At 36.3% G+C, this 23592-nt stretch overlaps 3 protein-coding genes, 1 non-coding gene and 1 pseudogene across 5 annotated transcripts; 4 read left to right on the top strand and 1 right to left on the bottom strand.

Moving 5' to 3' along the window:
• The first annotated feature begins 974 nt into the window (after positions 1 to 974).
• LOC137746670 (protein FD-like) lies at positions 975 to 3282 on the top strand. Its single transcript, XM_068486670.2, has 3 exons — positions 975 to 1993; positions 2796 to 2873; positions 2978 to 3282. The coding sequence occupies exons 1-3, from the start codon at positions 1373 to 1375 to the stop codon at positions 3044 to 3046; spliced, it is 768 nt and encodes a 255-aa protein (XP_068342771.1). The 5' UTR covers positions 975 to 1372; the 3' UTR covers positions 3047 to 3282.
• Positions 3283 to 5321: 2039 nt separating this feature from the next.
• TRNAE-UUC (transfer RNA glutamic acid (anticodon UUC)) lies at positions 5322 to 5393 on the top strand. Its single transcript has one exon. It is a non-coding gene; the product is annotated as a tRNA-Glu (tRNA).
• A 328-nt stretch (positions 5394 to 5721) lies between these two features.
• On the bottom strand, positions 5722 to 6324 carry LOC148698741 (receptor homology region, transmembrane domain- and RING domain-containing protein 2-like). Its single transcript, XM_088677671.1, has one exon. The coding sequence runs from the start codon at positions 6304 to 6306 to the stop codon at positions 5899 to 5901; it is 408 nt and encodes a 135-aa protein (XP_088533797.1). The 5' UTR covers positions 6307 to 6324; the 3' UTR covers positions 5722 to 5898.
• A 2957-nt stretch (positions 6325 to 9281) lies between these two features.
• Positions 9282 to 11804, top strand: LOC137746707 (pentatricopeptide repeat-containing protein At3g51320 pseudogene; annotated as a pseudogene). Its single transcript, XR_015957479.1, has one exon. The product of XR_015957479.1 is annotated as a pentatricopeptide repeat-containing protein At3g51320 pseudogene (transcript).
• Positions 11805 to 13352: 1548 nt separating this feature from the next.
• LOC148698740 (uncharacterized) lies at positions 13353 to 13880 on the top strand. Its single transcript, XM_088678899.1, has one exon. It carries the CDS (start codon positions 13353 to 13355, stop codon positions 13878 to 13880), a length of 528 nt encoding a protein of 175 aa, XP_088535025.1.
• The last annotated feature ends 9712 nt before the right edge of the window (positions 13881 to 23592 follow it).

Here is a 23592-nt window from a genome sequence, read left to right as displayed (position 1 = left end):
TGGGGCTCTGGGATTTCCTAGCTTGAAAAGGTGGACCAATGCCCTTTCACTTTCACACTAAAGCTTGACACCAAAGATTAAAAATGGTTTGTTTGACAAAGGTCAAGTGAGTTGTGTAAAAATGTTATACACCTTGGGAATTTCAAACCATCAATCGTCCAGAACACTTGATTTCTCATCAGTCTACAACATAGTATAAATGTTTAAAATTTAATTTATTGTTGTATCTTCAGTTGTAGATAAGAAGCTCTCCTTCGCATATAAGAAAGAAAAAACTCAACCACAATCTAATTTCTCATATAGCAAAGATGGAAGCCACACACACTTCAGAAAAACAAACTCAAACTTATACGATGATGATTGTTACATATAGCAAATGATGTAATAATTACAATGGGGCATTTTTGCCTAATCATAGGGAATTTAGGCCTTCAATCTGTACAAGCAATATATTTGGAAGAAGTCAAATTAAATTTAAAATTTTGGTGTGTAAAAATGAATGATTTTAACCACCTAAAAAGCTAGACTTGTATGCAAGTGGAAAACATATTACAAGAGTCTAAAAGATCATTTCCTCTAAAAATATGCTTTACCCTTAAAAACATACTTACCCTAGAAGAGAATTATACTTACCGTAAAAGCTAGACATGACTACCCTTAAATCATGCTTTACCAAGTTTGTGCCCTAAACACCACTGACCCTTTTAACTTATTATAAAACAAAAATGTCACTCTTATCATATTTTTCATATCACATTTGTACCATATGTTTAATAAAGATTAGATCCATATGTGTTAATGAATTCTACCTCTATTAGATAAACGATACAAATATATTATAAAAAATATAATAAGTGCAGTATTACTCAATTAAAAAAAAAAGACTGAAAAAATGTCTCATATCACATACCAAATAAATCTTTCTATTGAAAAGGAGAGATCTCACACACAAGAATATTGTCCTTCCCAATAGCAAGAGCTGCAAAAGCACCTCACTATTAGACAGCACCATAGATAGAAGTAGAACTATTGAGTCATTTGACATTAGTGTCTTAGCTAGAGAGAGAGAGAGAGAGAGAGAGAGAGAGAGAGAAAGAGAAAGAACATCCCTCACAATCTCAGTCGCTCCCCCACTTCTCTGAAAAATCTCAACAGAGATTCATACATTAACAGTTCTAAACACCCACCTTACTATTAGACAGCACCATAGATAGAAGTAGAACTATTGAGTCATTTGACATTAGTGTCTTAGCTAGAGAGAGAGAGAGAGAGAGAGAGAGAGAACATCCCTCACAATCTCAGTCGCTCCCCTACTTCTCTGAAAAATCTCAAGAGAGATTCATCCATTGACAGTTCTAAACACCTCTCTTCAATGTTGTCATCAAATGGTAGTGACCAAACCAACTACAACACAACCGGTACTTCATCCAGGTCGTCCTCCTCATCCCCATCACCAGTTTCACAACCCTCCTCCTTCCAAACCCCACAAAGAACCATGGAAGAGGTTTGGAAAGACATCAATCTCGCCTCTCTCACTGAATCCACCACCCAAATCAGATCCTCCTCCTCCTCCTCACCGCTCCTTCACGTTAACCTCCCAAATGGGACCCACCGCCACCACCCAAACTGCAGAAATATGACCCTTCAAGAATTCCTTGCCAAACCCTTTGCCCATGACTCACCAGCTGCGGCCACCGCCTTGGTATCCTCCGCTGTCAGCCCTCCCTCTCCTCTTCCTTCATCCTCCCTCAGGCCTCCGAGGTCCGGCTTCATTGATCATCATCAGCTAAACCCTAATAACCTTTCTAGCAGTGTTTCTAACTCTTTCAGTGGTTGCCCATTTGAGAGCTTGGCTGCTTCCTCCTCCGGCTTGCCTTCTTTTGGGAATAGATCGTTCACTGAATCTGATCACAGCAATTCCGGTGGAGATGGAAGACATAAGCGGATGATCAAGAACCGAGAGTCTGCTGCTCGATCTAGGGCAAGAAAGCAGGCATGTACCTCTCCTATATTCTTCCCAATAATCCCATTTTTGTCATCTGATTAGTCTTTTGCTTTTTGCTTTTGGTTAGGGTAGTAGTGAGGTTGGATAAAGTGTTCTTTTATGAGTTGTAGGTTTTTGTACAGTTCCGTTTTAATTTTGCTCCTTCACTCTAAGGGCAGTTTAAGTAAGTGTAAGTATTATCTCTACTAATCTCTTTTCTACTAATTAATGAAATTCTTTTTGTTAATTAAAAGATGATGAAAAAATAACTTAGTCTTTTATCATACAAAAAAAATGATGGACAATAATGTAATTTTACAAGTTTAAATTTTATTGTTTTTTATTGAAGCCTCACCTAAATTGATGTTAAAATTCCTCCAATATTATAAAATTAAAAAAAAAAAAAAAAAAAAAAAACTTCACTCCCCTCACGTTCTCTCTCTCCCTCTCTCATTCTCATTTTCTGAAAAAAATGTATTCATACACACAAAGTGTATAGGCAAATGCTAATATATAAGAATCAGTCACCCTGAGATTGATACTTATAACAGTACTGCCGCATTAGTGTGAGTTTAATATATTGGTATCATACTCAAAATTTCCGACGTATTGTAGAAGTTATATATATGAGTCTAATATATTGGTATCACACTCAATTTTTCCGGCATCCTGAAAGACCTAATTAGTTTTATTGTCCTTTCAAGTTTGATGCCTTGGCGTCTTAGTTTTATTGTCGAGAATGTTACTAAAATTTTTACTAAAAATGTCTTTCGTTTTTGTTTGTGGCCTGATATTTGGTTGGTCCGAACAGGCTTACACAAATGAGTTGGAGCTGAAAGTTGCACTCTTGATGGAAGAGAATGCAAGGCTCAAAAGACAGCAAGAACATGTGAGAACATAAGACTGAATAAAATTCTATTTCTAAAACAGTAATTATACATGTTTTTCTGTGATTTTGACTTCTGTTTGTTTGGTGGGAAAATGTGTATGCAGTTAATTGCAGCAGCGTCTCAACAACCCAAAAGGCACAATCTCAATCGAACATCAACAGCTCCGTTTTGAGAAATCTCAGTGCCTTGCTTTTTTGTTTGAAGGTCTTCCTTTTTAAGACTTAAGAGTAGTAGCATTACTACCCATGTTGGGGGCATCAATATTTTGTGGTAATATGAAGATGGTGCATGTACCTTTTCCGTAAGTAGATGTTTGAGGGTTAGAATATTCTAACGATGACGTTTTATGTATTTATGTTAAAAGAAGTAATTCCCCATTAAGGAACTTAATTTGGTGTGTGCTCTTTGCTTGCTTGTTTGTTTGTCTCTATCTTTTTCTTCCCTTCTCTTTTGGATTGCAACTGTTTCGCTCTCATTAACTACATTCAAATTACAATACAAGTCATGAGGTTACAAATGAATGATTAGGAGACTCTAAAAAAGAAGACTCTTCATGGACTTTACTTTTTGTTACATTGTTTTTGACACAATATTTTATAATATTAGCTCGAGAATTAACGTTAAACTGTGAGGTGACATAGTCTATGGAGAGTTTCAATATGAGTTTCCTTAGTATTTCTTTTCTAGGGTAATGCTAGGAAGACTAAAATTATTAAATCAAATTTACAAACCAAATAACATGGTTGTTAATGATTGAATTATTACTTAAGTATTGATTAACATGTTTATCTTTTATTGGTAACACGTCATTTGGTTTAAAACTTTGATTTTTCCAGCATTATCCTTCTCTTAATAAGGAATAAAAATTTGACCATAAATCTATTGTCACCATGTAATTAAGAAAACGAGTCCCATAATATTCATGTAGAAACTACAAATAAAGAACACAAATAAAAGTTTCTGCAAACAGATGAAACTGTAGTTTTATACGTAAAGAACCAAGTATTTCTTTCATGGAATTATTGAAGTGTTTATATCTAGGATAAGTGGGAATCACAAGAAGGACAATTAACAGGGTGCCAAGAATCCGAAACTAATTTGGGCCAATTGCTTTTTACAACTTATCAGTTTATCTTAATCGGAGTTGGATCCTCTCCTGAATTTGGGCTCAATATCCTCCTGATTGACACATAAGAATCGTTAGATTTTAATTCAACGGTTACAATTATTATAATTTTTAGAAAACCTTCCTATTTTTAGCCATTAGATTTTTGTGTGTCGATCAAAAGGGTCCTGAGCAGCTCAGGAAAGGATCCAATTCCATCTTAATCAAAGCCTATGAGGCGGTTATACAAACTCTTTGTTTCTCACAAGAAGGACAATTAATAGTGGCTGCCATGGATGTCCTATGCTGTCGGTTTCCATTGGCATCCTTGGTCATTGAGTTACTTTGCCAAGCTGACATGATCCAATAGGAATATAGGATGACATAAAAGAGCATCATTGACATTGACATTGTGGCTAAATAAATAATGTCGCCATATCCATTTTTTCTGGGGATTTTCATGATTTCGTGATTGTGATCATTCATCGTTCATCGTGCATTATGCGGTTAGTTTTCATTAGGTAGTATTTATATTTAATTTTAAATTTTAAATTTTAAAATGATTTCTGACTGTACGATATACGATAAACGCTCATGATCACGAAATCCCTAAACTCTTTCTATAAATAATAATTCATGTTTTTTTGACAATCAATAAAATAATTATACTAAGTTCATTTAAATTATGTAAAGAGAGATTCGAACTTTATCTAAATTATCTAATTTATGGAAAGAAATATTTCAACTTGAGTGCATATAATGTAGAGCACATCTAATTTAACAAAAATCCTTATAAAAATCAAATTTGGATTTTGAGTTTCTTGTGCATTTGAGAAACCCTAGCTCTTAAGACAAAGAGAAACCCTAACACATATTTGACCCAAATTTGAGATTTGAGTCCTAGCATGGATTTTTTCACAAGTGTTTCTTTAATGTCTCAAAATTGTTAATCATATATGCCCTATACGGTCTAGCTATGTTCGTCTCCCTATCAAGTATTTCTTTAGCAGTCATCTTTTTCATGGCAATTCACTTTCTCGAAGATTGTGAAGACTCAAAGAGACATTTTAGATTTTTTTCTAACTACCATCATGTGATTCACCAACTTTATGAATCAAAGTAAAAAATTTAAGTGTAAGAGTTACACTGTTATTAATTCACGTGTTATAAATTGTATACAATTAAATGACATATCAAGGACAGAACCCTCGATTTTTCAATTAATAAATACAACATGGATGCATGATGATTACATCAAGAAATTCGTAATGCTTGTTAAACTGTGTACTTAAATGCCATCAGTAAGTTTGTATAATTAGTGTGACGAAGCTTGAACATCTCATCCGTTGTCGTCCAGCGGTTAGGATATCTGGCTTTCACCCAGGAGACCCGGGTTCGATTCCCGGCAACGGAACCTTTTTTTATAATTATGTTCAATATTTTTCTGGGCTTCAATTTGGGCTTTGTCTACTTTTCTTCCAATTCTTTTCAAGGCTCTAATTGGGCTTCAGATAATTTCTGTTCCTTTTTGGCCCTGAATGTTTGATTTATTTTTTATTTTTTTTAATGTGATATTCTGAAAAATAATAGTTGCTCTAAATTATGGAGATGGCGATTCAAAATCGGGTGCAAGGAAGCGGGGATGCTTTTTTTGAATTTTATTTCAATTTTGTTATATGTCAGCATGTCATTGTTGTTTTATTTTATAATGCGATATTCTAAACTGTTCTAATATACAGAGATGGAGATTCAAACTCTAATATTACGAAGACAAGAATTTGAACTTGAGTACAAGGACATTGCTCTGACCAAATAGCCTAAAATGTTGTTGATTTGCTTTTGGCTCTTTGTCTTTTTTTCTCTCACAAGGATTTGGTGGGGAAGTGAACATTGTTTCTTTTTCAACTTCCACACAACTTTTAGAACCCAGAACTATGAAAAGAAGAAAAATAAAACATAATCTCCTCAGTGAGCAACTCCACCACCTGAGACTTGTCAACTCCTCCCACCGGAAACCGGCAAAGCGGGCACGTCATCCGGCATGCATCGAACCACTTATCCACACATACCTTGTGAAACTCGTGCAGGCAAGGAAGAACTCTCATGTCCTCTTCACCTTCCACCAATCTTGACAAACACACACAACATACCTCATCGTCCCTCAAACTGGAAAATTCTTGAGAAACAAGCAATCCCTCTTCCTCTACTTTCTTCCCAACATCTGATTTGATTGCCTCACGAGCACACGGAGATCCCTTAACTAACGCCGGATGCTCTCTCGGGCCGAAGAAACTAGAGATCAAAGCGAATGCCCTTTTGAGAACCATTTGGTTTAGTGAAGGATTGGCGTTTGGGGAGGTGTTTAATAGAGAGTTTGAAGTTGAAGGGAGAGTGTGAGAGTGATGGGTCCTCAGTTGTTTTGCGTGGGTTGCAAGGATTGTTATAGCAAGGAAAGATTTCCCGAGTTCCTTCTCAAAGGCAGTTGCACCTAAAGAGAGTGTTACTCTTGACCTTTCTTTAATTTGATTAATCACAATTAGAGTAATAATTAGGTTTCCTTTCTCCAGCATATTGCTTCTTTTTTTCTTTTTTTTTTATTGCTTTTTATCTAAAATGGTCACTGTGATTAGTATAACTCCTCACTTTGGCATTTGAAATTTAAAATCGATAGAAGTTGTCCCGGAGATTGTTCATCGCTAATAATTTTGGTATTCCCGTGAAAATATGTTAAATTGAGGGTATTTTTGTCAAAACAACCCCTCCACTTTGTGATTTCTTTAATTTAACGAAGATTTTTCACAGAAGGACCAAATGATCATTTCTGTTGACTTCAAATATCATAGACCAAAGTGAGGAGTTATGACAATCTCAGAGACCATTTTGGCTAATAAGCTTTTTCTATTGGTGTACAAGACCCGTTATTGGTCACTGCTCGACTCTTTACACATAAGAAGAAATTTCTCATTACATGCGAATCAATGTACAACAAATATTAAAAAAATAACTTGTTAAAATTATGAAAAATCTGTGCACGCGTGTCATATTGTGATTTGTCTATAAAGAATAACCAGTCCTTTCACTTCTTCACTTCCTGTGACCCATGAAATGCCTGGGTCAAACTACTTGCTGGTAGAAGGTAAATTAATGTCAAAACTTTGTGAAACTTGGATATCAAAATACACTATGGATGAAATTCATAGGGGACCTAACTCATACCAGACTACTCGATCAAGCGGTAACATTTCACCGCCGCACAGTTTGAAGCATGATGTGTTTTTGCACAAACATAGTAGAACGAGATTGGCATTACCAAGAGAAGCATTTGGTAAGGCTTCAAAATCCGGTGAGGGCCGTGACAGCGACCCTGAAGCAAGAGGTGCGGGTGGGAAGGTTCAACGAAACCAAACACAGCTCAGAAAATGCAAGACTGGGAATGTTCAACGAAAAGCAAAAGCCATCCAAAACCATCTTAGACAAGAGAAACAACCTTTTCTCCATTTAACAACGGCTTAAAGACAGGAAAAAATGCACGCCGGACATCGTTGTAAAAGTATACGTCTGCAAATGGAAGCGATGAATGAATTTATTCACCTCAACAGTAAAATTTATGACAACTCTCAGTACAATTTTTCATCGCGGAATAAATCTCAGACAACTTCCCTAGCAGAGTTCATCTCAGATAATGAAGCAAATAATCATTTGAACGGTACCGAGTAACAAGTCATACATGAATTCTCAGGCATTTCCTCACAAATGGATAAAAATTGAAATGCCAATTTAAGAAGACTTGATGACGCGACCTCCCATCTACCAAAGCATGAATAAATCGGTTCAACAAATGGCTTAAAAGAGATTGTCAAGAGGAGGCACCAACCAAAAAAATTCACAATAAACCCCGCAACAGTGACTCGGGAACAATACCACAAGTTTCACACTTTGACCTAGTGACTGCCTATTCAATCTGCTTCGTGCTTGTCCGATGATTCTGCAGAATCATCAGGTTTAACTGTATCATCCGCCTCGAGTGTCTTGCCATCTGTTGGTACTAAGCTCGGTATACCATCCTTTATCTATCAAGTAATGAATACAATAAGGAACCATGTTAGACGTCAGCTATACAGGCAAAAAACATGCGGAGAAGATAGAGTTTTACACAATCATTCACGTTCTGCTGAATACAACCGTTATACAAGGGCGATGGCATCACCATTCATTTATTACACAGAGACCGGAGTGATCTTTTATTTTTCAAATCATTTCCGTGTTGGATAAACTGAACAGGAAAAACCAAATATACAGCACATCCTGCTGCCCAGGTAATCCATACTTCAGAAGAAAAAAAACTAGCAACAACAACAACAAAGCCTTATTTCACTGATTGGAGTTGGCTGTATAAATCCTAAAATGCGACTGCGCTCAGTTTTGCGCCAAGTCTTCCGTTAGCTCCAAATACACCATATCTTTTCTTAAATCTCTTTCGACACTAGATTACGCAAAATTGTAGCTAGGATTTTTAACATTCCCCATGGATTCCACACACTTCAAAACTGAAGTAGAAGGAATTATACAAGATAACAGCTATACAGGCAGCATATAGAGAAGAAATTTTTGACAATCGTTCATGTTCTCGCCCTTCAACACGGGACTCCCGGATTACTATGATCGAATTTCGTCTCTGTTCGGCCAGAAGGTCTCACACTCGTTCAAGTTTATACCATTACACTGATCAGTAAAATCTTAGCTCGAGCCTACCTTCTCACACCTCCGAGCCCAAAACAAAACCTCTATAATATACAAAGGGCATCACAAATTCTCACAGATAATGAGGAAAATCTCATTTTTAAAATTTTAACCAATTCCAAACCATTGATGGTGTCCAAACCGTGTCTCGAGCGTGTTTGAGGTGTGTCGGTGTGTCCGACACTCTGACAAATCGGGGTTTCGGAGTGTCCGTGCAACATAGTGTATATATAATGTGTTCTGCCCAGAAATTGAAACTTCAGAGAAAAATAGAATTACCAAAAAATTAATTAATTGCTGCATAACAATTAGAATTGGAGTTTGGAACTCACAGGAAAGGAGACACCAATTGCATCACTGATTACGGAATTTGTTTCCTCACAAAACCTATAAAAAAACCCAAAAACAAACTAATTAAACCAACTAAAATTACCAAAAATTAAATAAATAAAACAGAGATTAAAAATAATAATTAGAGATTAAAGAAGAAACCTTATAAAATTGAGTAGCCTTACGCTTCCTCTCACCATTTCATCTCTCTTTCTGTTTGGATCTCTCTCGCGCTAGAAAAACGCCACCCCTTGTTGCTACGTCACCGTTTTATAAAATTGAAAGCGAACAATTGCATAAAACGACCGCGTTTCGGTTCGAATAAATCTCATTGCCTCCAAAAGAAGCTCTACGGAGCTGCTGCACTTCAAACTACCGAGAGGGATCTCAATGTGCGTTAATGGCGAAAACCAACTGGACTTCGAATTCGGAACGATTCGTTTTGTGGATATCTCGACTGAATGGCAAGGGTTTGCACCCGAGAACTCTTTCGATTCCGGAGCTCTATTTCCCCACACCTCGCTTCCAACCCATCAAAATCCAATCTTCCCTTACCATCCTCTCCATTTTCCTCCTCTTCGTTCGAGCCCTCTGTTAACCGCCACATCTTTTCGCTTCTGGATTCGTGTCAGAGCTTGATCCAGATTACCCAATTCCACGCCCATTTGGTCACCCAGGGCCTTTTCGATTCGTTTTGGGCCCGGAAGTTACTCAAGAGCTATTACGATTTCGGTGATTTCGATTATACTATATGGGTTTTCGGATACATTGACGCTCCAGGTAGATTTTGCGTTAATACAGTTATTAAGGCGTACTCAGTGAGTTCGGCGCCGGGCCGAGCTTTGGTGGTGTATTTGGAGTGGCTGAGAAATGGGTTTGTTCCCAACAGCTATACGATCGTGCCGGTTTTTGGGTCGTGTGCGAAAATGGCGTGTGTTGAATCTGGGAGAAAATGTCATGGGCAGGTTGTGAAGCATGGGGTGGACTCTGTGCTGCATGTGCAGAACTCTTTGATTCATATGTATTTTAGTTGTGGGGAATTGGAGCTTGCCGGGAAGATGTTCAATGAAATGCCTGAGAAGGACTTGGTGTCTTGGAATGCAATTCTCGATGGGAATGCTAGCGTAGGTTGTTTGATGAAATACCTGAGAGAAATGTGATTTCTTGGAACGTTATGCTCGGTGGGTACTGGAAGGGCGGGAAGCCGGAGTGTGCGTTGAAGTTGTTTTGGAAAATGGTGGATGTGGGATTGAAGGGGAACGAAACTACCATGGTGAATTTGTTTGCGGCTTCCGGTCGATCTGCTAGACCAAATGAGGGAAGATCAGTTCACGGACGTCTAGTTAGCGCATTCTTGGAGTTGAATGTATTTCTTAACACAGCTTTGATTGATATGTATGGTAAATGTGAAACGGTGCAAGCAGCACGTGTGGTGTTTGAGAACACAGCGTATAGGAATCTGGTTTGTTGTAATGTAATGATTTTGGGGCATTGCATTCATGGAAATCCTGAAGATGAATTTAACATATATAGAGAAATGGTGTGTAGAACAAAGTCGAGCGATGATGAAACAATCCATGAGAAGGAGAGTTCGAGGCCAGATGATAATCAGGAAGGAATTACCCCAGATGAAGTAACTTTTGTAGGTGTTCTTTGTGCCTGTGCCCGCACTGGATTGGTAAGAGAAGCCAGAGATTACTTCAGCCAAATGATCAATGTCTTCCAAGTAAAGCCCAATTTTGCACACTATTGGTGCATGGTTAATGCTTTTGCTGGTGTGGGGCTTACACAAGAGGCAGAGGAAATAATTAGGAACGTGCTGGAGGTTGTCGAGGACTTGCCATCGGAATCCTTGGCATGGGCTAGTGTGCTTAGCTCGTGTCGTTTCCAAGGAGATGCCAAATCGGTAGAACAAATTGCAAAGTCTCTTATTGAACAGGAACCTCAGAACATTGCATACTATTGGTTGCTCTTGCATGTCTATGCCATGGCAGGTCAATGGGAGAATGTTACTTGGGTTAAAGAGACCATGAAAGAAAAGAAGTTCAGAAGAATCCCCGGATGCAATCTAGTGGACTTGAATGAAATTGTTCGTGAGCTCAGAGTTGGAAGACATTATCTAGTTGACCTTGTAGAACCCTGACGTTTAACAGCGGACTAACTCTGCACACACAAACTGAAAGTTGGCATCAAGTGCTGAACATGTCAGAAAATGAAGATGAAATGATCGGGAGGACGTGAGCTAAAGCAGCCATGATAATTCCCTTTTTTCGATCAAACGAGGAACTAGGTTGCTGCTCAGCTTGGCATGCAAAGGATTTTGTGAGAGTGATTCGACGGATTATTTAACAAGGCAAAGAGATGAATAAATTTTGTATTTGTGACAAAAAGCCTTTGCATTCGCCAAAGGTTTTGGCAATTCCTCGTTTGGGTTTCGTTGGGTTAGACTCTTACCTTATTTCTGTGAATGCTTAGTAACAAACAAGTTGAAAAAAGTCAGCTTTCAGGTCTGTAAGTTTAAATTGTTTCCAGCTTTTTCCCAAATTTCTTCGTTCACAAGCAAGGGCTAGTTTTCATTTAGATGTTTGCAACGGCTGTGTCTTATATTAGTGATGTGTTGTATGGCTATTGGCTAAGATAAGCTAATACAGCTGTAACCTTGATTGAAGGCATTGCACCTCTGCTAGATTGCAGATAGGAATGAAGGTGTAATGCGATCAAATGAATAAATGAAACTATTATGCAGTAGCAGCAACCTTTTCTCTGCTAAGATCTCAATTTCTAGTTCGTTTTTCTTCATATTTTTCGGTAATCGATCGTCATAAACGCCAACTCGGAAACGGAAAACACAAGACAATGAGATGTATAATTTGCAAACACTACTTCAAAGTTCAAATAAGAAGTCATCGAGTCTGAGATCAATCTAGCTACAACAGAATACATAGTATGTAAAAGAGACACCACCGATCGCGAGAACTATATATGTTCAATGCCCATTGCTGCATCCCACGACGGCCAAGATCTTCCTCCTCTTCCTCACCCTCAATCCGGAATCTTCCCCTCGATCACATCTGCAAGACAACTCTGGCATGTTAGGCCACGTCCAGGTTGGGGTTGGGCAAAAGATGATGTTTGAACTTGGAAAATCTGCTAGCTGCGAGACACGGCCAGAATCCAAGCTGTACGCTGCCATATCACTTAACATGCTTCTTAACCGATGGAACTCGTAACTCTTGCTATGAACAGCCTTGGGAAAATAAATAAATCTCCCTTCCACTCCAGGGAAATCTTGAGTAGAAAGAGAGTAGCAACCGTCATCCCCTATCACCAATATTCGATCATCCAGAGCTTGCGCCTCTAGCTTAACCCAGTGCTTCTCATGAGAGTGAGCGTCCTGTAAGTTCTGATAAAAGCTATACACTTGGTTAGCACTTGTTATTCACGTGGGAATATTCGAGATCATCATTGACAACGTTTGTGAGCTGATAAGGAACATGTATATCAGGATTCATTAGCTTGAACACTCATGATATTACTAGAAGTCTTTCTAGCTGATATGAATAAGGGAATTCATGGTGATAAGGTTAACATCAATCAGGATTACTAAATGGGAAGAGCCCTAGTTCATTACCACTGTGTATGGTATATATATTAGGGTCCCTGCACTCTCTAAACACACAAGCTTACAGAAACTCAAACCCCATTCTTGAGGCCTTGCATACTAAAGAGGAGAGCTGTAGAAGAACTCTAATCCCAACGAGCATGTCATCGTTTTCAGGTAAGTGGTTAACTTGGTATTGTGATATAATATTCAGAGTTCATAATCATATTCAATATATGTTTTACATTTGGTATTAGAGCTTTCACATACCAACTAACCCTAAAGAAGAAAGTATAAGGAATTGTGTGAATTTTCAGATTAAGGTCTAACGGTATACTATACAGGAAATACATATATTTGAACATGGTAGCTAAAGCTATCTGTGCTATGTATGTTTTTTATACAGTATACGAATTAGCATTGGCACTATGGATCAAAATATAATCACTGATCATCTAAAGATGTTTTAGTTGTTTATGTATTGATTTCATAGTGGTATGATAGTTCATATACCAATATACAAACCCAATCACTTCTTGCAGCCACAAAGGTTTGTAATTATGGCTACAGAAAATCGTATGTTGGATGTGAAAATGTCATGATCAAGAAAATTTTCATACAACTCTTAATCCGAATATTCTTGAGTTTGTGATATAAAGTTTGAGGGTTAAAGTTTAATATCGGTTACATGATTGTACAGCCATGAACCCTAACTCCATGAACTTGAATACTGTTGAACCACTCGTTGGGGTCAACTATAAGAAATGGAAGCAAGACTTGGAGATAGTTTTGGGTGTTATGGATATGGACCTGGCACTAAGAACTGAGGAACCCCCACTGCCTGCCGATGGAAGCACTTCTAGTCAAAGATCGAAATATGAGAAGTGGGAGAAATCCAACAGAATCTCACTGATGATAATCAAGAGAACCATGACATATGATGTTCGTGGAGGTTTCCCAGAGGAAACCAACGCTAAGAAGTTTATGGAATCCATTGAAGAAAAGTACAAAGAATCCGAGAAGACAGAAACATGCAATCTAATGAATTCACTCACTACAGTCAAGTATGACGGTGATGGGAGTGTGTGTGAATATATCCTTAGAGTGATCGATATTGCTGGAAAGCTCAAGAACCTAGAGGTACCAATTTCTGAAACCTTCCTTGTTCATGTCATCATGAACTCGCAGCCAGATTCCTACACTCAATTGAAGGTATCTTACAATGCTTAAGTGGGATGAGCTTGGATTGTAGTTTCTTCTTCTCCATGTTGTTCAGGTTCTGCCATTGTCAAATCTTGATTAATAACTTCATTTGCAATTGTGGGCCCTTCCACTTCATCAATTTGCCTTTTATGCAAGTCATCTGTAGCTTCTTCGACATCTTCATTTGCATGCCCAAGTATCTCAATATAAGCATTGGAGTTGACGTTGCAATTGCATGTTCCACTTCATTCTTTTCTTCAAAGATAAAATCATCATCATTATTCCCACTATTTTGTTCCAAGTTATTCTTCATGAACACAGCTTTCCCTGTTTCTACAATTCTAGTATCATGACTGTTAGGGCAATAAAATCTGAACTCTTTTGATCTGTCTGCTTAACCAACGAAAAATAACTGATAGTTTTAGGATCAAGTTTTCTTCCATTGGGATTATATACCTTGGCTTTAGCCGCACACCCCCAAATGTGTAAATGGTTTAGGCTAGGTGTTCTAGTAGTCCACAATTCAAATGGTGTAGACTCAACAACTTTTGAAGGGACTCTATTAAGCAAATAATTGGCAGTTTTCACTGTTGCTCCCCACAGAGTCTTAGGCAAATTCACCCTACAAATCATACCTCTCACCATGTCTATTAATGTTCTATTTCTCCTCTCTGCAACCCATTTCACTAGGGTGTGCCTGGGGTGGTATATTGAGCTACGATTCCATGTTCTTGCAAATATAAAGCAAAAGCTCAAGGATGTCTACCAGTTTGTGCATATTTTCCATAATATTCCCCACATCTATCAGACCTAACAATCTTAATTTTTCTTTCCAGTTGATTTTCCACTTCCTTTTTGTAATTTTTGAAAACTTCTAAAGCTTTAGATTTTTCAGAAATTAAAGTATAGGTAACAATATCTTGAAAAATCATCAATAAAGGTCATAAAATACTTGTATCCTTCAATTGTTTGTGTAGGGAAATGACCACAAATGTCTGTATGGATTATTTTCAAGAGTTGTTTGCTCCTACTCGAACCCTGATTTCTTTTATTTGTCAATGGCAGAACCTAAACAACATGGAGAAGAAGAAACTACAATCCAAGCTCATCCCACAAACTTGAGAAAATCGACTAGGTTAAGAAGAACTACTGCCCTAACTGATTTTGTTTATATGACTGAAAGCACTGAGAATGATAGAAACATGTCTGAGTTTGAGGATCCAAAATCCTTTAAAGAAGGTATCTCAAGTGTTAACTCTGAAAAGTGGATAGAAGCCATGCAATCTGAGCTAACTTCAATGAAGAACAATGAGGTATGGGAATTAGTAGAGCAAAAGGAAGGAATGAAACCAATAGGGTGTAAGTAGGTATTCAAGACAAACAAAGATTCGAAAGGAAATGTGGAGAGACACAAAGCACGGTTTGTAGCCAAGTGATTCACTTAGAGAGAGGGTGTCGATTACAAAGAAACATTCAGCCCTGTGTCAACCAAGGATGCGTTTAGGGTGATCATGGCGATTGTTGCTCATTATGATTTAATTTTACACCAAATGGACGTTAAAATTGTTCTTAAATGGTGATTTATATGAGAATATATATATGAGACAACCAGAATGGTTTATAAGAAGGAAAGGAGAAACTAATATGCAAGTTGAAGAAATCTATCTACGGTCTCAAGCAAGCATTGAGACAGTGCTATCTTAAGTTTCATAGGATGGTGAAAGAGTATGGTTTCATTGAAAATCCTTCTGATGCTTGCATCTACATGAAGATCAGTGGGAGCAATTTTATCATACTTGTTCTTTATATGGATGACATTTTCCTTGCCACGAATGTTGCATGTTTGTTAGATGAAACTAAGTCATTCTTGCAGAAGAAATTTGAAATGAAGGACCTCGGAGAAGCAACATATGTCATTGGAATTGAAATTAAAAGAGATAGAAGAAGAGGACTACTAAGGCAGTGACAAAAAAGATATATCGAAAGGGTTCTAAAAAAGTTCAACATATCTTTTTGTGGAACAGCATAAATGCCGATCTCAAAGGGTGATACACTAAGCAAGTCTCAGTGCCCTCAAACTAATTTAGAGAAGAAAAACATGGAGGAAAGACCATATGCTTCTCTTGTTGGAAGCTTGATGTATGCACAAGTGTGCACACAACTTGATCTTGCCTTCCTGATAAGTGTACTGGCAGATTTCAATCTTGCGTAGGTGAAGCTCATTGGAATGCAGCAAAAAGGGTTTTAAGATATCTCCATAAAACTAAAAACACATGTTGGTTTACAGAAGCGTCGTAATCTTGTATTGGAGGGTTAGGGTTACTAAAACTTCGTTGGGTGTCCAAATGATCTTAAATCCACATCAGGGTTTATTTTCACATTGGCAAGTGGTGCTATTTCTTGGATAAGTTTAAAGCAAGCGACAGTGGCAGCTTCAACCATGGTGGCTGAGTATCTTTCTTGTTGTGAAGCCATTGATCAAGCTATTTGGTTGAAAAATTTCATCTCAGATCTGAAAGTGGTTGATTCAATTTCAAGAGCAATTCAACATTTCTGTGACAATAATGCAGTCATATTCTTCACCAAGAATAACAAAAGGTCTTCAGCAACAAGGAACTTGGATATTAAGTATTTTATTGCTCGAGAGAAGGTGATGGCTTGATTAATAAAGATTGACTACTTAGAGACTGAGGCTATGATTGGTGATCCCTTGAACAAGGATGTACTAGTTTCAGTTTGCAAGAAGCATGTCACTAAGGTGGGAATTTTGGCAAATTTCGATGCAACTGACTAGTAGGAATTAAGTATTGTTTAAAGAATTTTCTTGTTTTCTAGTTGCCAAGGTTGTTTATTTATCTTATTCAAAGACTACTAAGGATTCTTGACTAATAAGTTGAAACAGTGAGGTTGTCAAAATTTTCCCTTAAATATGCAATTTAGTTGAGAATGTTCGTATATATTTTATATGCATAATGGTTTGACAATCTGTGCAATTGTTATCAGGGTTAACAACCATTAAGATGAATTGTTTTTCCAATTCAAAAGAGGACCATGTACTGAGATGATGATAAATACATTTGCAGACATTTTCAATACAATATTTTTCATATCTTGTTTGGGTTTAATGTGTTGGCCGTTAGCTTTGTAAATGTCATTATGGGGATATTATTCAAGTTAAAGAGTATGTTACCCTTTAGTCCTTTGCAGATGTTGGTTAATGACCTAAGCCTAGAATCATGATTTGTGTCAATATTGGTTTTGTGGCCATTTAAGAATAATCTCACATTAAGGTTAGCAATGGTTAACCAAGTGTGGCTCTAGTGGGAGAATGTAAGTTATGATAAGAGCTATACACTTTGTTAGCACTTATTATTCATGTGGGAATATTAGACCTGTTTGGTATCCCATTTGAAAATTTTTATCATTTCTCAAAAATTTTCTTAAGAACATTTCTTGAAAACAATTTTCTTTAAGACTCAAAAACTTGATTGGTTTGCGATTTAAAAATTTTAAATCTTACAACTTAAACTAGACAAAGAGATCTAAAAAGAGGGGGTCACATGAGAGGGAGCAAGAGGAGAGAGGATGAAAGAAAGTAAGAGATGATTGAAGGAAAGAGAAAGAAAAGAGAGGATCAGACGAGATAGAAAGGAAGATGAGCAAGAGAAAGAACAAAGAGAATGAAGAGTGGATTGGAGGAGAGATGATAAGGTAAAAAAAAAAAAAAAAAAAAAAAAAAAAAAAAAAGGAAGAAAGATAGATTTGGAGTGAGAGGAGAGGAGGGAGAGGAAAAAAAAAAAAGTGAGTTTAAGTTTAAAACTTCTAAAAACTCACTTTTTATGTTTTTAGAGAATATATTATATTTTTTAATTAGTCTTGAGTTCAGTTTTTTAAAATAATCATACCAAGCAAGTTTTTAAGGCCTAAAACTTGAAAATTGTTTTTGAGTTTAAAAAGTTTGATTCAAGTAGAGTACCAAACAGACCCTTAGAGATCATCATTGACAATTGTTTGTGAGCTGATAAGGAACATGTATATTAGGATTCATTAGCTTGAACACTAATGATATTACTAGAAGTCTTTCTAGTAGATATGAATAAGGGAATTCATGGTGATAAGGTTAAGATCAATCAGGATTACTCAATGGGAAGAGTCCTAGTTGATTACCACTGTGTATGGTGTGTGTGTATATACATATTATATTAGGGTCCCTACACTCTCTCTAAACACGCAAGCTTATAGAAACTCAAACCCCATTCTTGAGGCCTTGCATACTGAAGAGGAGAGTTGTAGAAGAACTCTAATCCCAACGAGCATGTCATCATCATATTCAGAGTTCATAATCATATTCAATATATGTTTTACACGTCTAGCTTAAAAATCTCGAATGTATAGTCTGAAGGGGTTTCCCTTCAGATACATATCAACTAAAAACAGCTCTCCCAACGACTCCACCAACTTCTTCTTCTCGTCGTCAAGGCAAGAGATTTGGTAATGGAGATGCAATCATTTCTGTATTCAAACAAAAATCAACTGCCACCGCACACGGCACAAACCCTTCCTTTGTAGAAAATAACATCTTCTCACGGTATTCGTCATCCAACTTCAAAAGGAAGTTGGTGCAGTCTACAACGTCAGCGCCTAGCTCTCCGTAATATAACGTTTCGAACAGATCAATTGCCATGACAGCAGGGAAATCGAGATTCAAGGATGCAGCCACCTCAAAATCACCACGCATCTCCCCACCACACTCTAGTAGACTATACATTCTTGCTACTTCAAATACCCGAAATTCCAATAAGTTGAATTGTAAGAGTAAACACAGGTTTTATGTTAATATACTAGCCAAGAACACAAGAATTAACCAACTAAATCACAGCCGTTGCATCAAGTATGTTCTATATATACAAATACTGAAGTATTCACAACAATACATATCTGAAGACATGTTCATGGATGAAGAAGCCATGGACGAATCTACACACAACCTTCACACCTCTCTGCAAACTCAATGCTCTCCAAGTTATAGGTAATTGGAACAATAAGAGTGTAATCTTTGTGAGAGCAGGGGCTTGTGGTTTTATACTACAAGACCTGATTGCCCTATAACAATCTTACAAGGAATACAAGACTAAATCCTTTTACAAGTATGAGTTCTATTCTCGAGCCAACAATAGAGTTTCTATCCAAACCAAAGTTGAATTAACTCTTATAAACACAATAAGACTTCTTTATACCAATCTGAAATAACAAGGATTATTACTAAACTGTGTGAATCACACTCATACTCTTAACATTCTCCCACTTGAGTATGATTCACTACAGTAAATAATCACCTTAGATTAATATATAGGTGATCACACAAGTCTTATATCAATGTTCCTCAATATAAACACAACACAGCTTTCATGTATCAAAACAATGAATTCACAATCTTCTCTGCAATACAATGTGCAGAATCATCTTATAAATCACAAAGTTCAATTCATGTTCGCAGCAATGTGACACAGCTCATGAGCAAACTAAAAGTTTACTCACTCATATTGCCAAAATACAACAAAGTTCATAGTTATTCTTTAACCAATATGAATAACTAAATATAATTCATCCATTAGCTTTATCAAAATTCGAAAATATTGACTTAAGAGCTTATATTGAATTATCAAAATGTTTTCTTTGAAGAACTACTCATAGATTTATCTGGAAAGGTTGAACTAAATGAAAACCTTATTCCATAGCTATCTTCAAGAAGTGTGATAGGCTCTCAAGAATAACTTCAACTACTCCCACTTATCAAAAGCATCCAAATGAATATAATGGCCGGCCTAAATACTCTTAGCCTTATGCTTACATTCGAACATATGATTATTTCTCCCACTTAAGCATAAGTAGAAAGTACTACACAACAAATAACAAAACCGAAGATATGAGCCAATTGGTTCCCGATTCCTCACCAATTGCATAATCTCAGTTTAATCATGTACACCTAAACCATTATGCAAACAGTCTATGTATCAAAAGATAGTCTCAATCCATTCGGAAAAACTTATCTCACATAAACCCAAAATCACTAGTTTCAACAATGGTCAAAATCAGAATAGCAAGCACAATATTTTTGCATTCAATTTTATCCAAACTAATTCAATATCCATCGAGCAAGATTAACTAAAATTTGATAATGTCTGAACATAAAAGCACAAGTCATCTCAATTAAAACGAGATAATAAAGATCTCAACTTTTTAACAATATGATTTACATATAATAATTCTTTAACGAGATCGACATGTATCATAATTCAATCTAGTCTAGAAATAAATTGAAAAAAATACTAAATGGTGCTTCAAAATCTCAAATAATTCCATTCAATAGATAACCCATACTTTGTCAAAATTACAAAATTAGTATCTTAGGAACTTTGAGATCGCATCAGATGTGAATTAAAGGATACATATCAATTAAACACCAAATTTTCATTAAAAGCAGCGGAAGCAAACGAGAAACGAAAATTCCAGACCAAATCTTGTGAATTATTATCAAGTGAGATGAGTTCCACTATCATAGCGAAATAGAATGCATAACTGCTGACAAGGCTTCACCAAACAATTTATATCGTTCCATACAAGGTATAAATACAATAGCTTTCACATGTTTTCGGTTATACACTGTGAATGATATAATATGCCAACCACAAATCATGTGCCCAAAATAATGCACAAGTCGCGTACTAAAAAAGATGCATACATACACATATATATATATATATATATATATTTATTTATTTATAAGAAAATAATAATGACAATGAAATCGCGACTATTCGAAAAGCTCAACTTTATAGCCGCAAAAATTCACTTGTGACAAACAATAAAACATACCAGAATTTTAAGGAAACTTTCATGTAAAAGGCTTGGACTAAGTTTGTCTTAATAAAAAAATCATGATATAACTTTAATTAATAAAAAAGACTTAAATTTTAATGAAAAACTCTTAAATTTTAATAAAAAGGACAAAAAATTTAAATTTAATGAAAAAGACCTAATTTAATATTAAAAAAAACTGATGCGCGGAAGAGGAAAGAATTGGGAGAGGATGTGCAGATAGTCCTGACGAGCAGCCTTACGAGCTTATTGGTTTCTCCCCATTAGTCGACCCAAAAATAAAGAGAAGAAAGGACAAATGAAAGGAAGGGAGTCGGAAGTAATTAGGAGCAGAGATAAGGGAGTTGAAGATATTCATATCCCTCTCGCTTGGGATGTCAACCTGCAGTATGGGTTCATATTCTCAACTCTCTTTATCCTTTCCCTTTAGCTAATTCTTATTAATATTTCTTTCGGTTAATCTGTCATGGATTAGCTATTGTTTGTAAAAATAGTATTATATATATGCAAATGCCTAAACCCTACAATGGTATAAAAGCCGAAAGGGATGTTTTGTTTAATTGCCCTGTTTCTGAAGACTTGTATTATGCATAAAGCTATGTTGTTGTATTACTACCCTTGGCAAAGTATTTCGACTAGTCCACTTCGGGAAGTTGGTTGTTTTCCAAACAATTGTATACTGAACACGTAATTACTTATGAAGAGAAAATATATGCATGTGGTTTTATCTACATGTGTATCAAAGCACATGCATATCTTCCTCACTCAATCTTTACAATCCAATCGGATTGGTTTTGAAGAAAACAAGCTATTTTATTTGCTACAATTAGTCCAGCTAATTATTATCAAACCATAGTTAAATTATTGCTTTTAAACGTACTATTGGCTCTATGTTTTGATATAGAATTTGAAAGGGGTATGCATATGGTAATTGATTATGATTGTATTTAAATTATATTGGTTGGTAAGGTTAGTGCTGGTATAGATATCAATAGTTTGACAAATCTGATTCGGTGTGATTACTATTTTGATTAAGTGCTTCATGTTTATACATCACTTTCCTTGTTTGAATGTTAAAATGGGTGGCTTAATAAGTATACATATCTACATGCATTACTACACTGAAACCAAAACCAATTTGACAATTCACATTCTGAAGCTATGTGCTTATACGCTCATAAGGGTTACTATGTTTACATGTATGTAGTAATGACTTGTAGTGGTGATAGGAGTTTATTGCAGGTGAACTACAAATGGCTTGATCCCTATTGAGGGTACGTAGGCAGTCTAACGAAGAAGTTAGATCCAACCATAAAATGTACGAGAAATTACTATGCGATTCGATTCTTGAGTTGTGCTTTGCCATATCCCGAAGGCGGGGTAAGTTAGATATACGGGCATTTGGTGATGTCATGTGTCGATCTTGGACGTATGTCGGGATTGGGGCATGACACAATGGACCAGCCGCTTTGACACCGCGGACACGCACACGTGGACGTAGCTCTGGGATGATAAAGTCAACGTCAGTATCTTGCAGACGTGCTTCTTGCTCACCTGCTCATCCTCCTGCAACATCACTTTGGCGATCGCAACCTCAAGGTCTAGTTTCTAGGTTTTTTCTTCCGCGAAGGGAAGATGATTGAGGTTGGGCTCTTACTTTGGCATCTGCACAATAGTGGACTCTAACTCTTTAGGAAAAGAAAAAAAAAATCTTTAGTTTAACTAAGTAAAAATAACTAGTTTAAATGTTTTTAAGAATAAATATAGAATAAAATTTTAAAAAGGAGCATTTTAGTAATCATATTGATTTTTATTCCGATTCAGTAAACAACTTCTATGAATTCAGTTTCATTCCTATTCCGATTCCTAAACATTTAAGTAAACAGTTTCAACAAGAATTCGATTATGATTCCTCCTCAATTCAATTCCTCATCAATCCAATTCCTCATATTTTAAGGAAGAAAGAAGGGATGAACGGAACACAATTGGGAATGGAAGGAGGTTTCTAGAATGAGAAAATAGACAGAAGTAATAATAAAATATTACTAAATAATTTAAAATATTAATAAATATGAATTAAATAATATAATATTAGAATTTGTTATTAGTCTTAGTCCTGATACTACACAACAAAAGCAGCTTTAAAATCTCCTATATAAAAGCTACTGCAACAAAAGCACCTTTAAAATCTACAACAAAAGCACCTTTAAAATCTCCCATATAAAGGGCTACCACAACAAAAACACCTTTAAAATCTACTACAAAAGCAGCTTTAAAATTTCCTATATAAAGGGCTACCACAACAAAAACACCTTTAAAATCTACTACAAAAGCAGCTTTAAAATTTCCTATATAAAGGGCTACCACAACAAAAACACCTTTAAAATCTACAACAAAAGCAGCTTTAAAATGTCCTATATAAAGGGCTACCACAACAAAAACACCTTTAAAATCCACAACAAAAGCAGCTTTAAAATTTCCCATATAAAACGCTACCAAAACAAAAACACCTTTAAAATCTCCTATATAAAGAGCTATCACAACAAAAGCACCTTTAAAATCTCCTATATAAAGAGCTATCACAACAAAAGCACCTTTAAAATCTACAACAAAAGCACCTTTAAAATCTCCTATATAAAGGGCTACCACAACAAAAGCACCTTTAAAATCCCCTATATAAAGGGCAACCAACTTCAAACGTTTCTCTCACTCTCATACGTCTCTTGATTTCTCCGCTTTTAAATTTAGTTTGTTTCTTAGTCTTGATACTACACAACAAAAGCACCCTTAAAATCCCCTATATAAAGGGCTACCAACTTCAAACGTTTCTCTCACTCTCATACGTCTCTTGATTTCTCTT

The sequence above is a fragment of the Pyrus communis genome, chromosome 2, assembly GCF_041283825.1.
Source record: "Pyrus communis isolate YQ-2024b chromosome 2, ASM4128382v1, whole genome shotgun sequence".
NCBI lineage: Eukaryota > Viridiplantae > Streptophyta > Magnoliopsida > Rosales > Rosaceae > Pyrus > Pyrus communis.
Note: the sequence above shows the minus strand (reverse complement) of the source record. Positions and strands in the feature narration are given on the sequence as shown.

Excerpts from the sequence above, each read along its gene's own strand:
- LOC148698741 (XM_088677671.1), bottom strand. The coding sequence starts at position 6,306 with ATGGTTCTCAAAAGGGCATTCGCTTTGATCTCTAGTTTCTTCGGCCCG.
- LOC148698740 (XM_088678899.1), top strand. The coding sequence starts at position 13,353 with ATGAACCCTAACTCCATGAACTTGAATACTGTTGAACCACTCGTTGGG.
- LOC137746670 (XM_068486670.2), top strand. The coding sequence starts at position 1,373 with ATGTTGTCATCAAATGGTAGTGACCAAACCAACTACAACACAACCGGT. Across the intron at positions 1,994-2,795 it reads GATCTAGGGCAAGAAAGCAG|GCTTACACAAATGAGTTGGA; the intron begins GCATGTACCTCT and ends TGGTCCGAACAG. Across the intron at positions 2,874-2,977 it reads TCAAAAGACAGCAAGAACAT|TTAATTGCAGCAGCGTCTCA; the intron begins GTGAGAACATAA and ends ATGTGTATGCAG.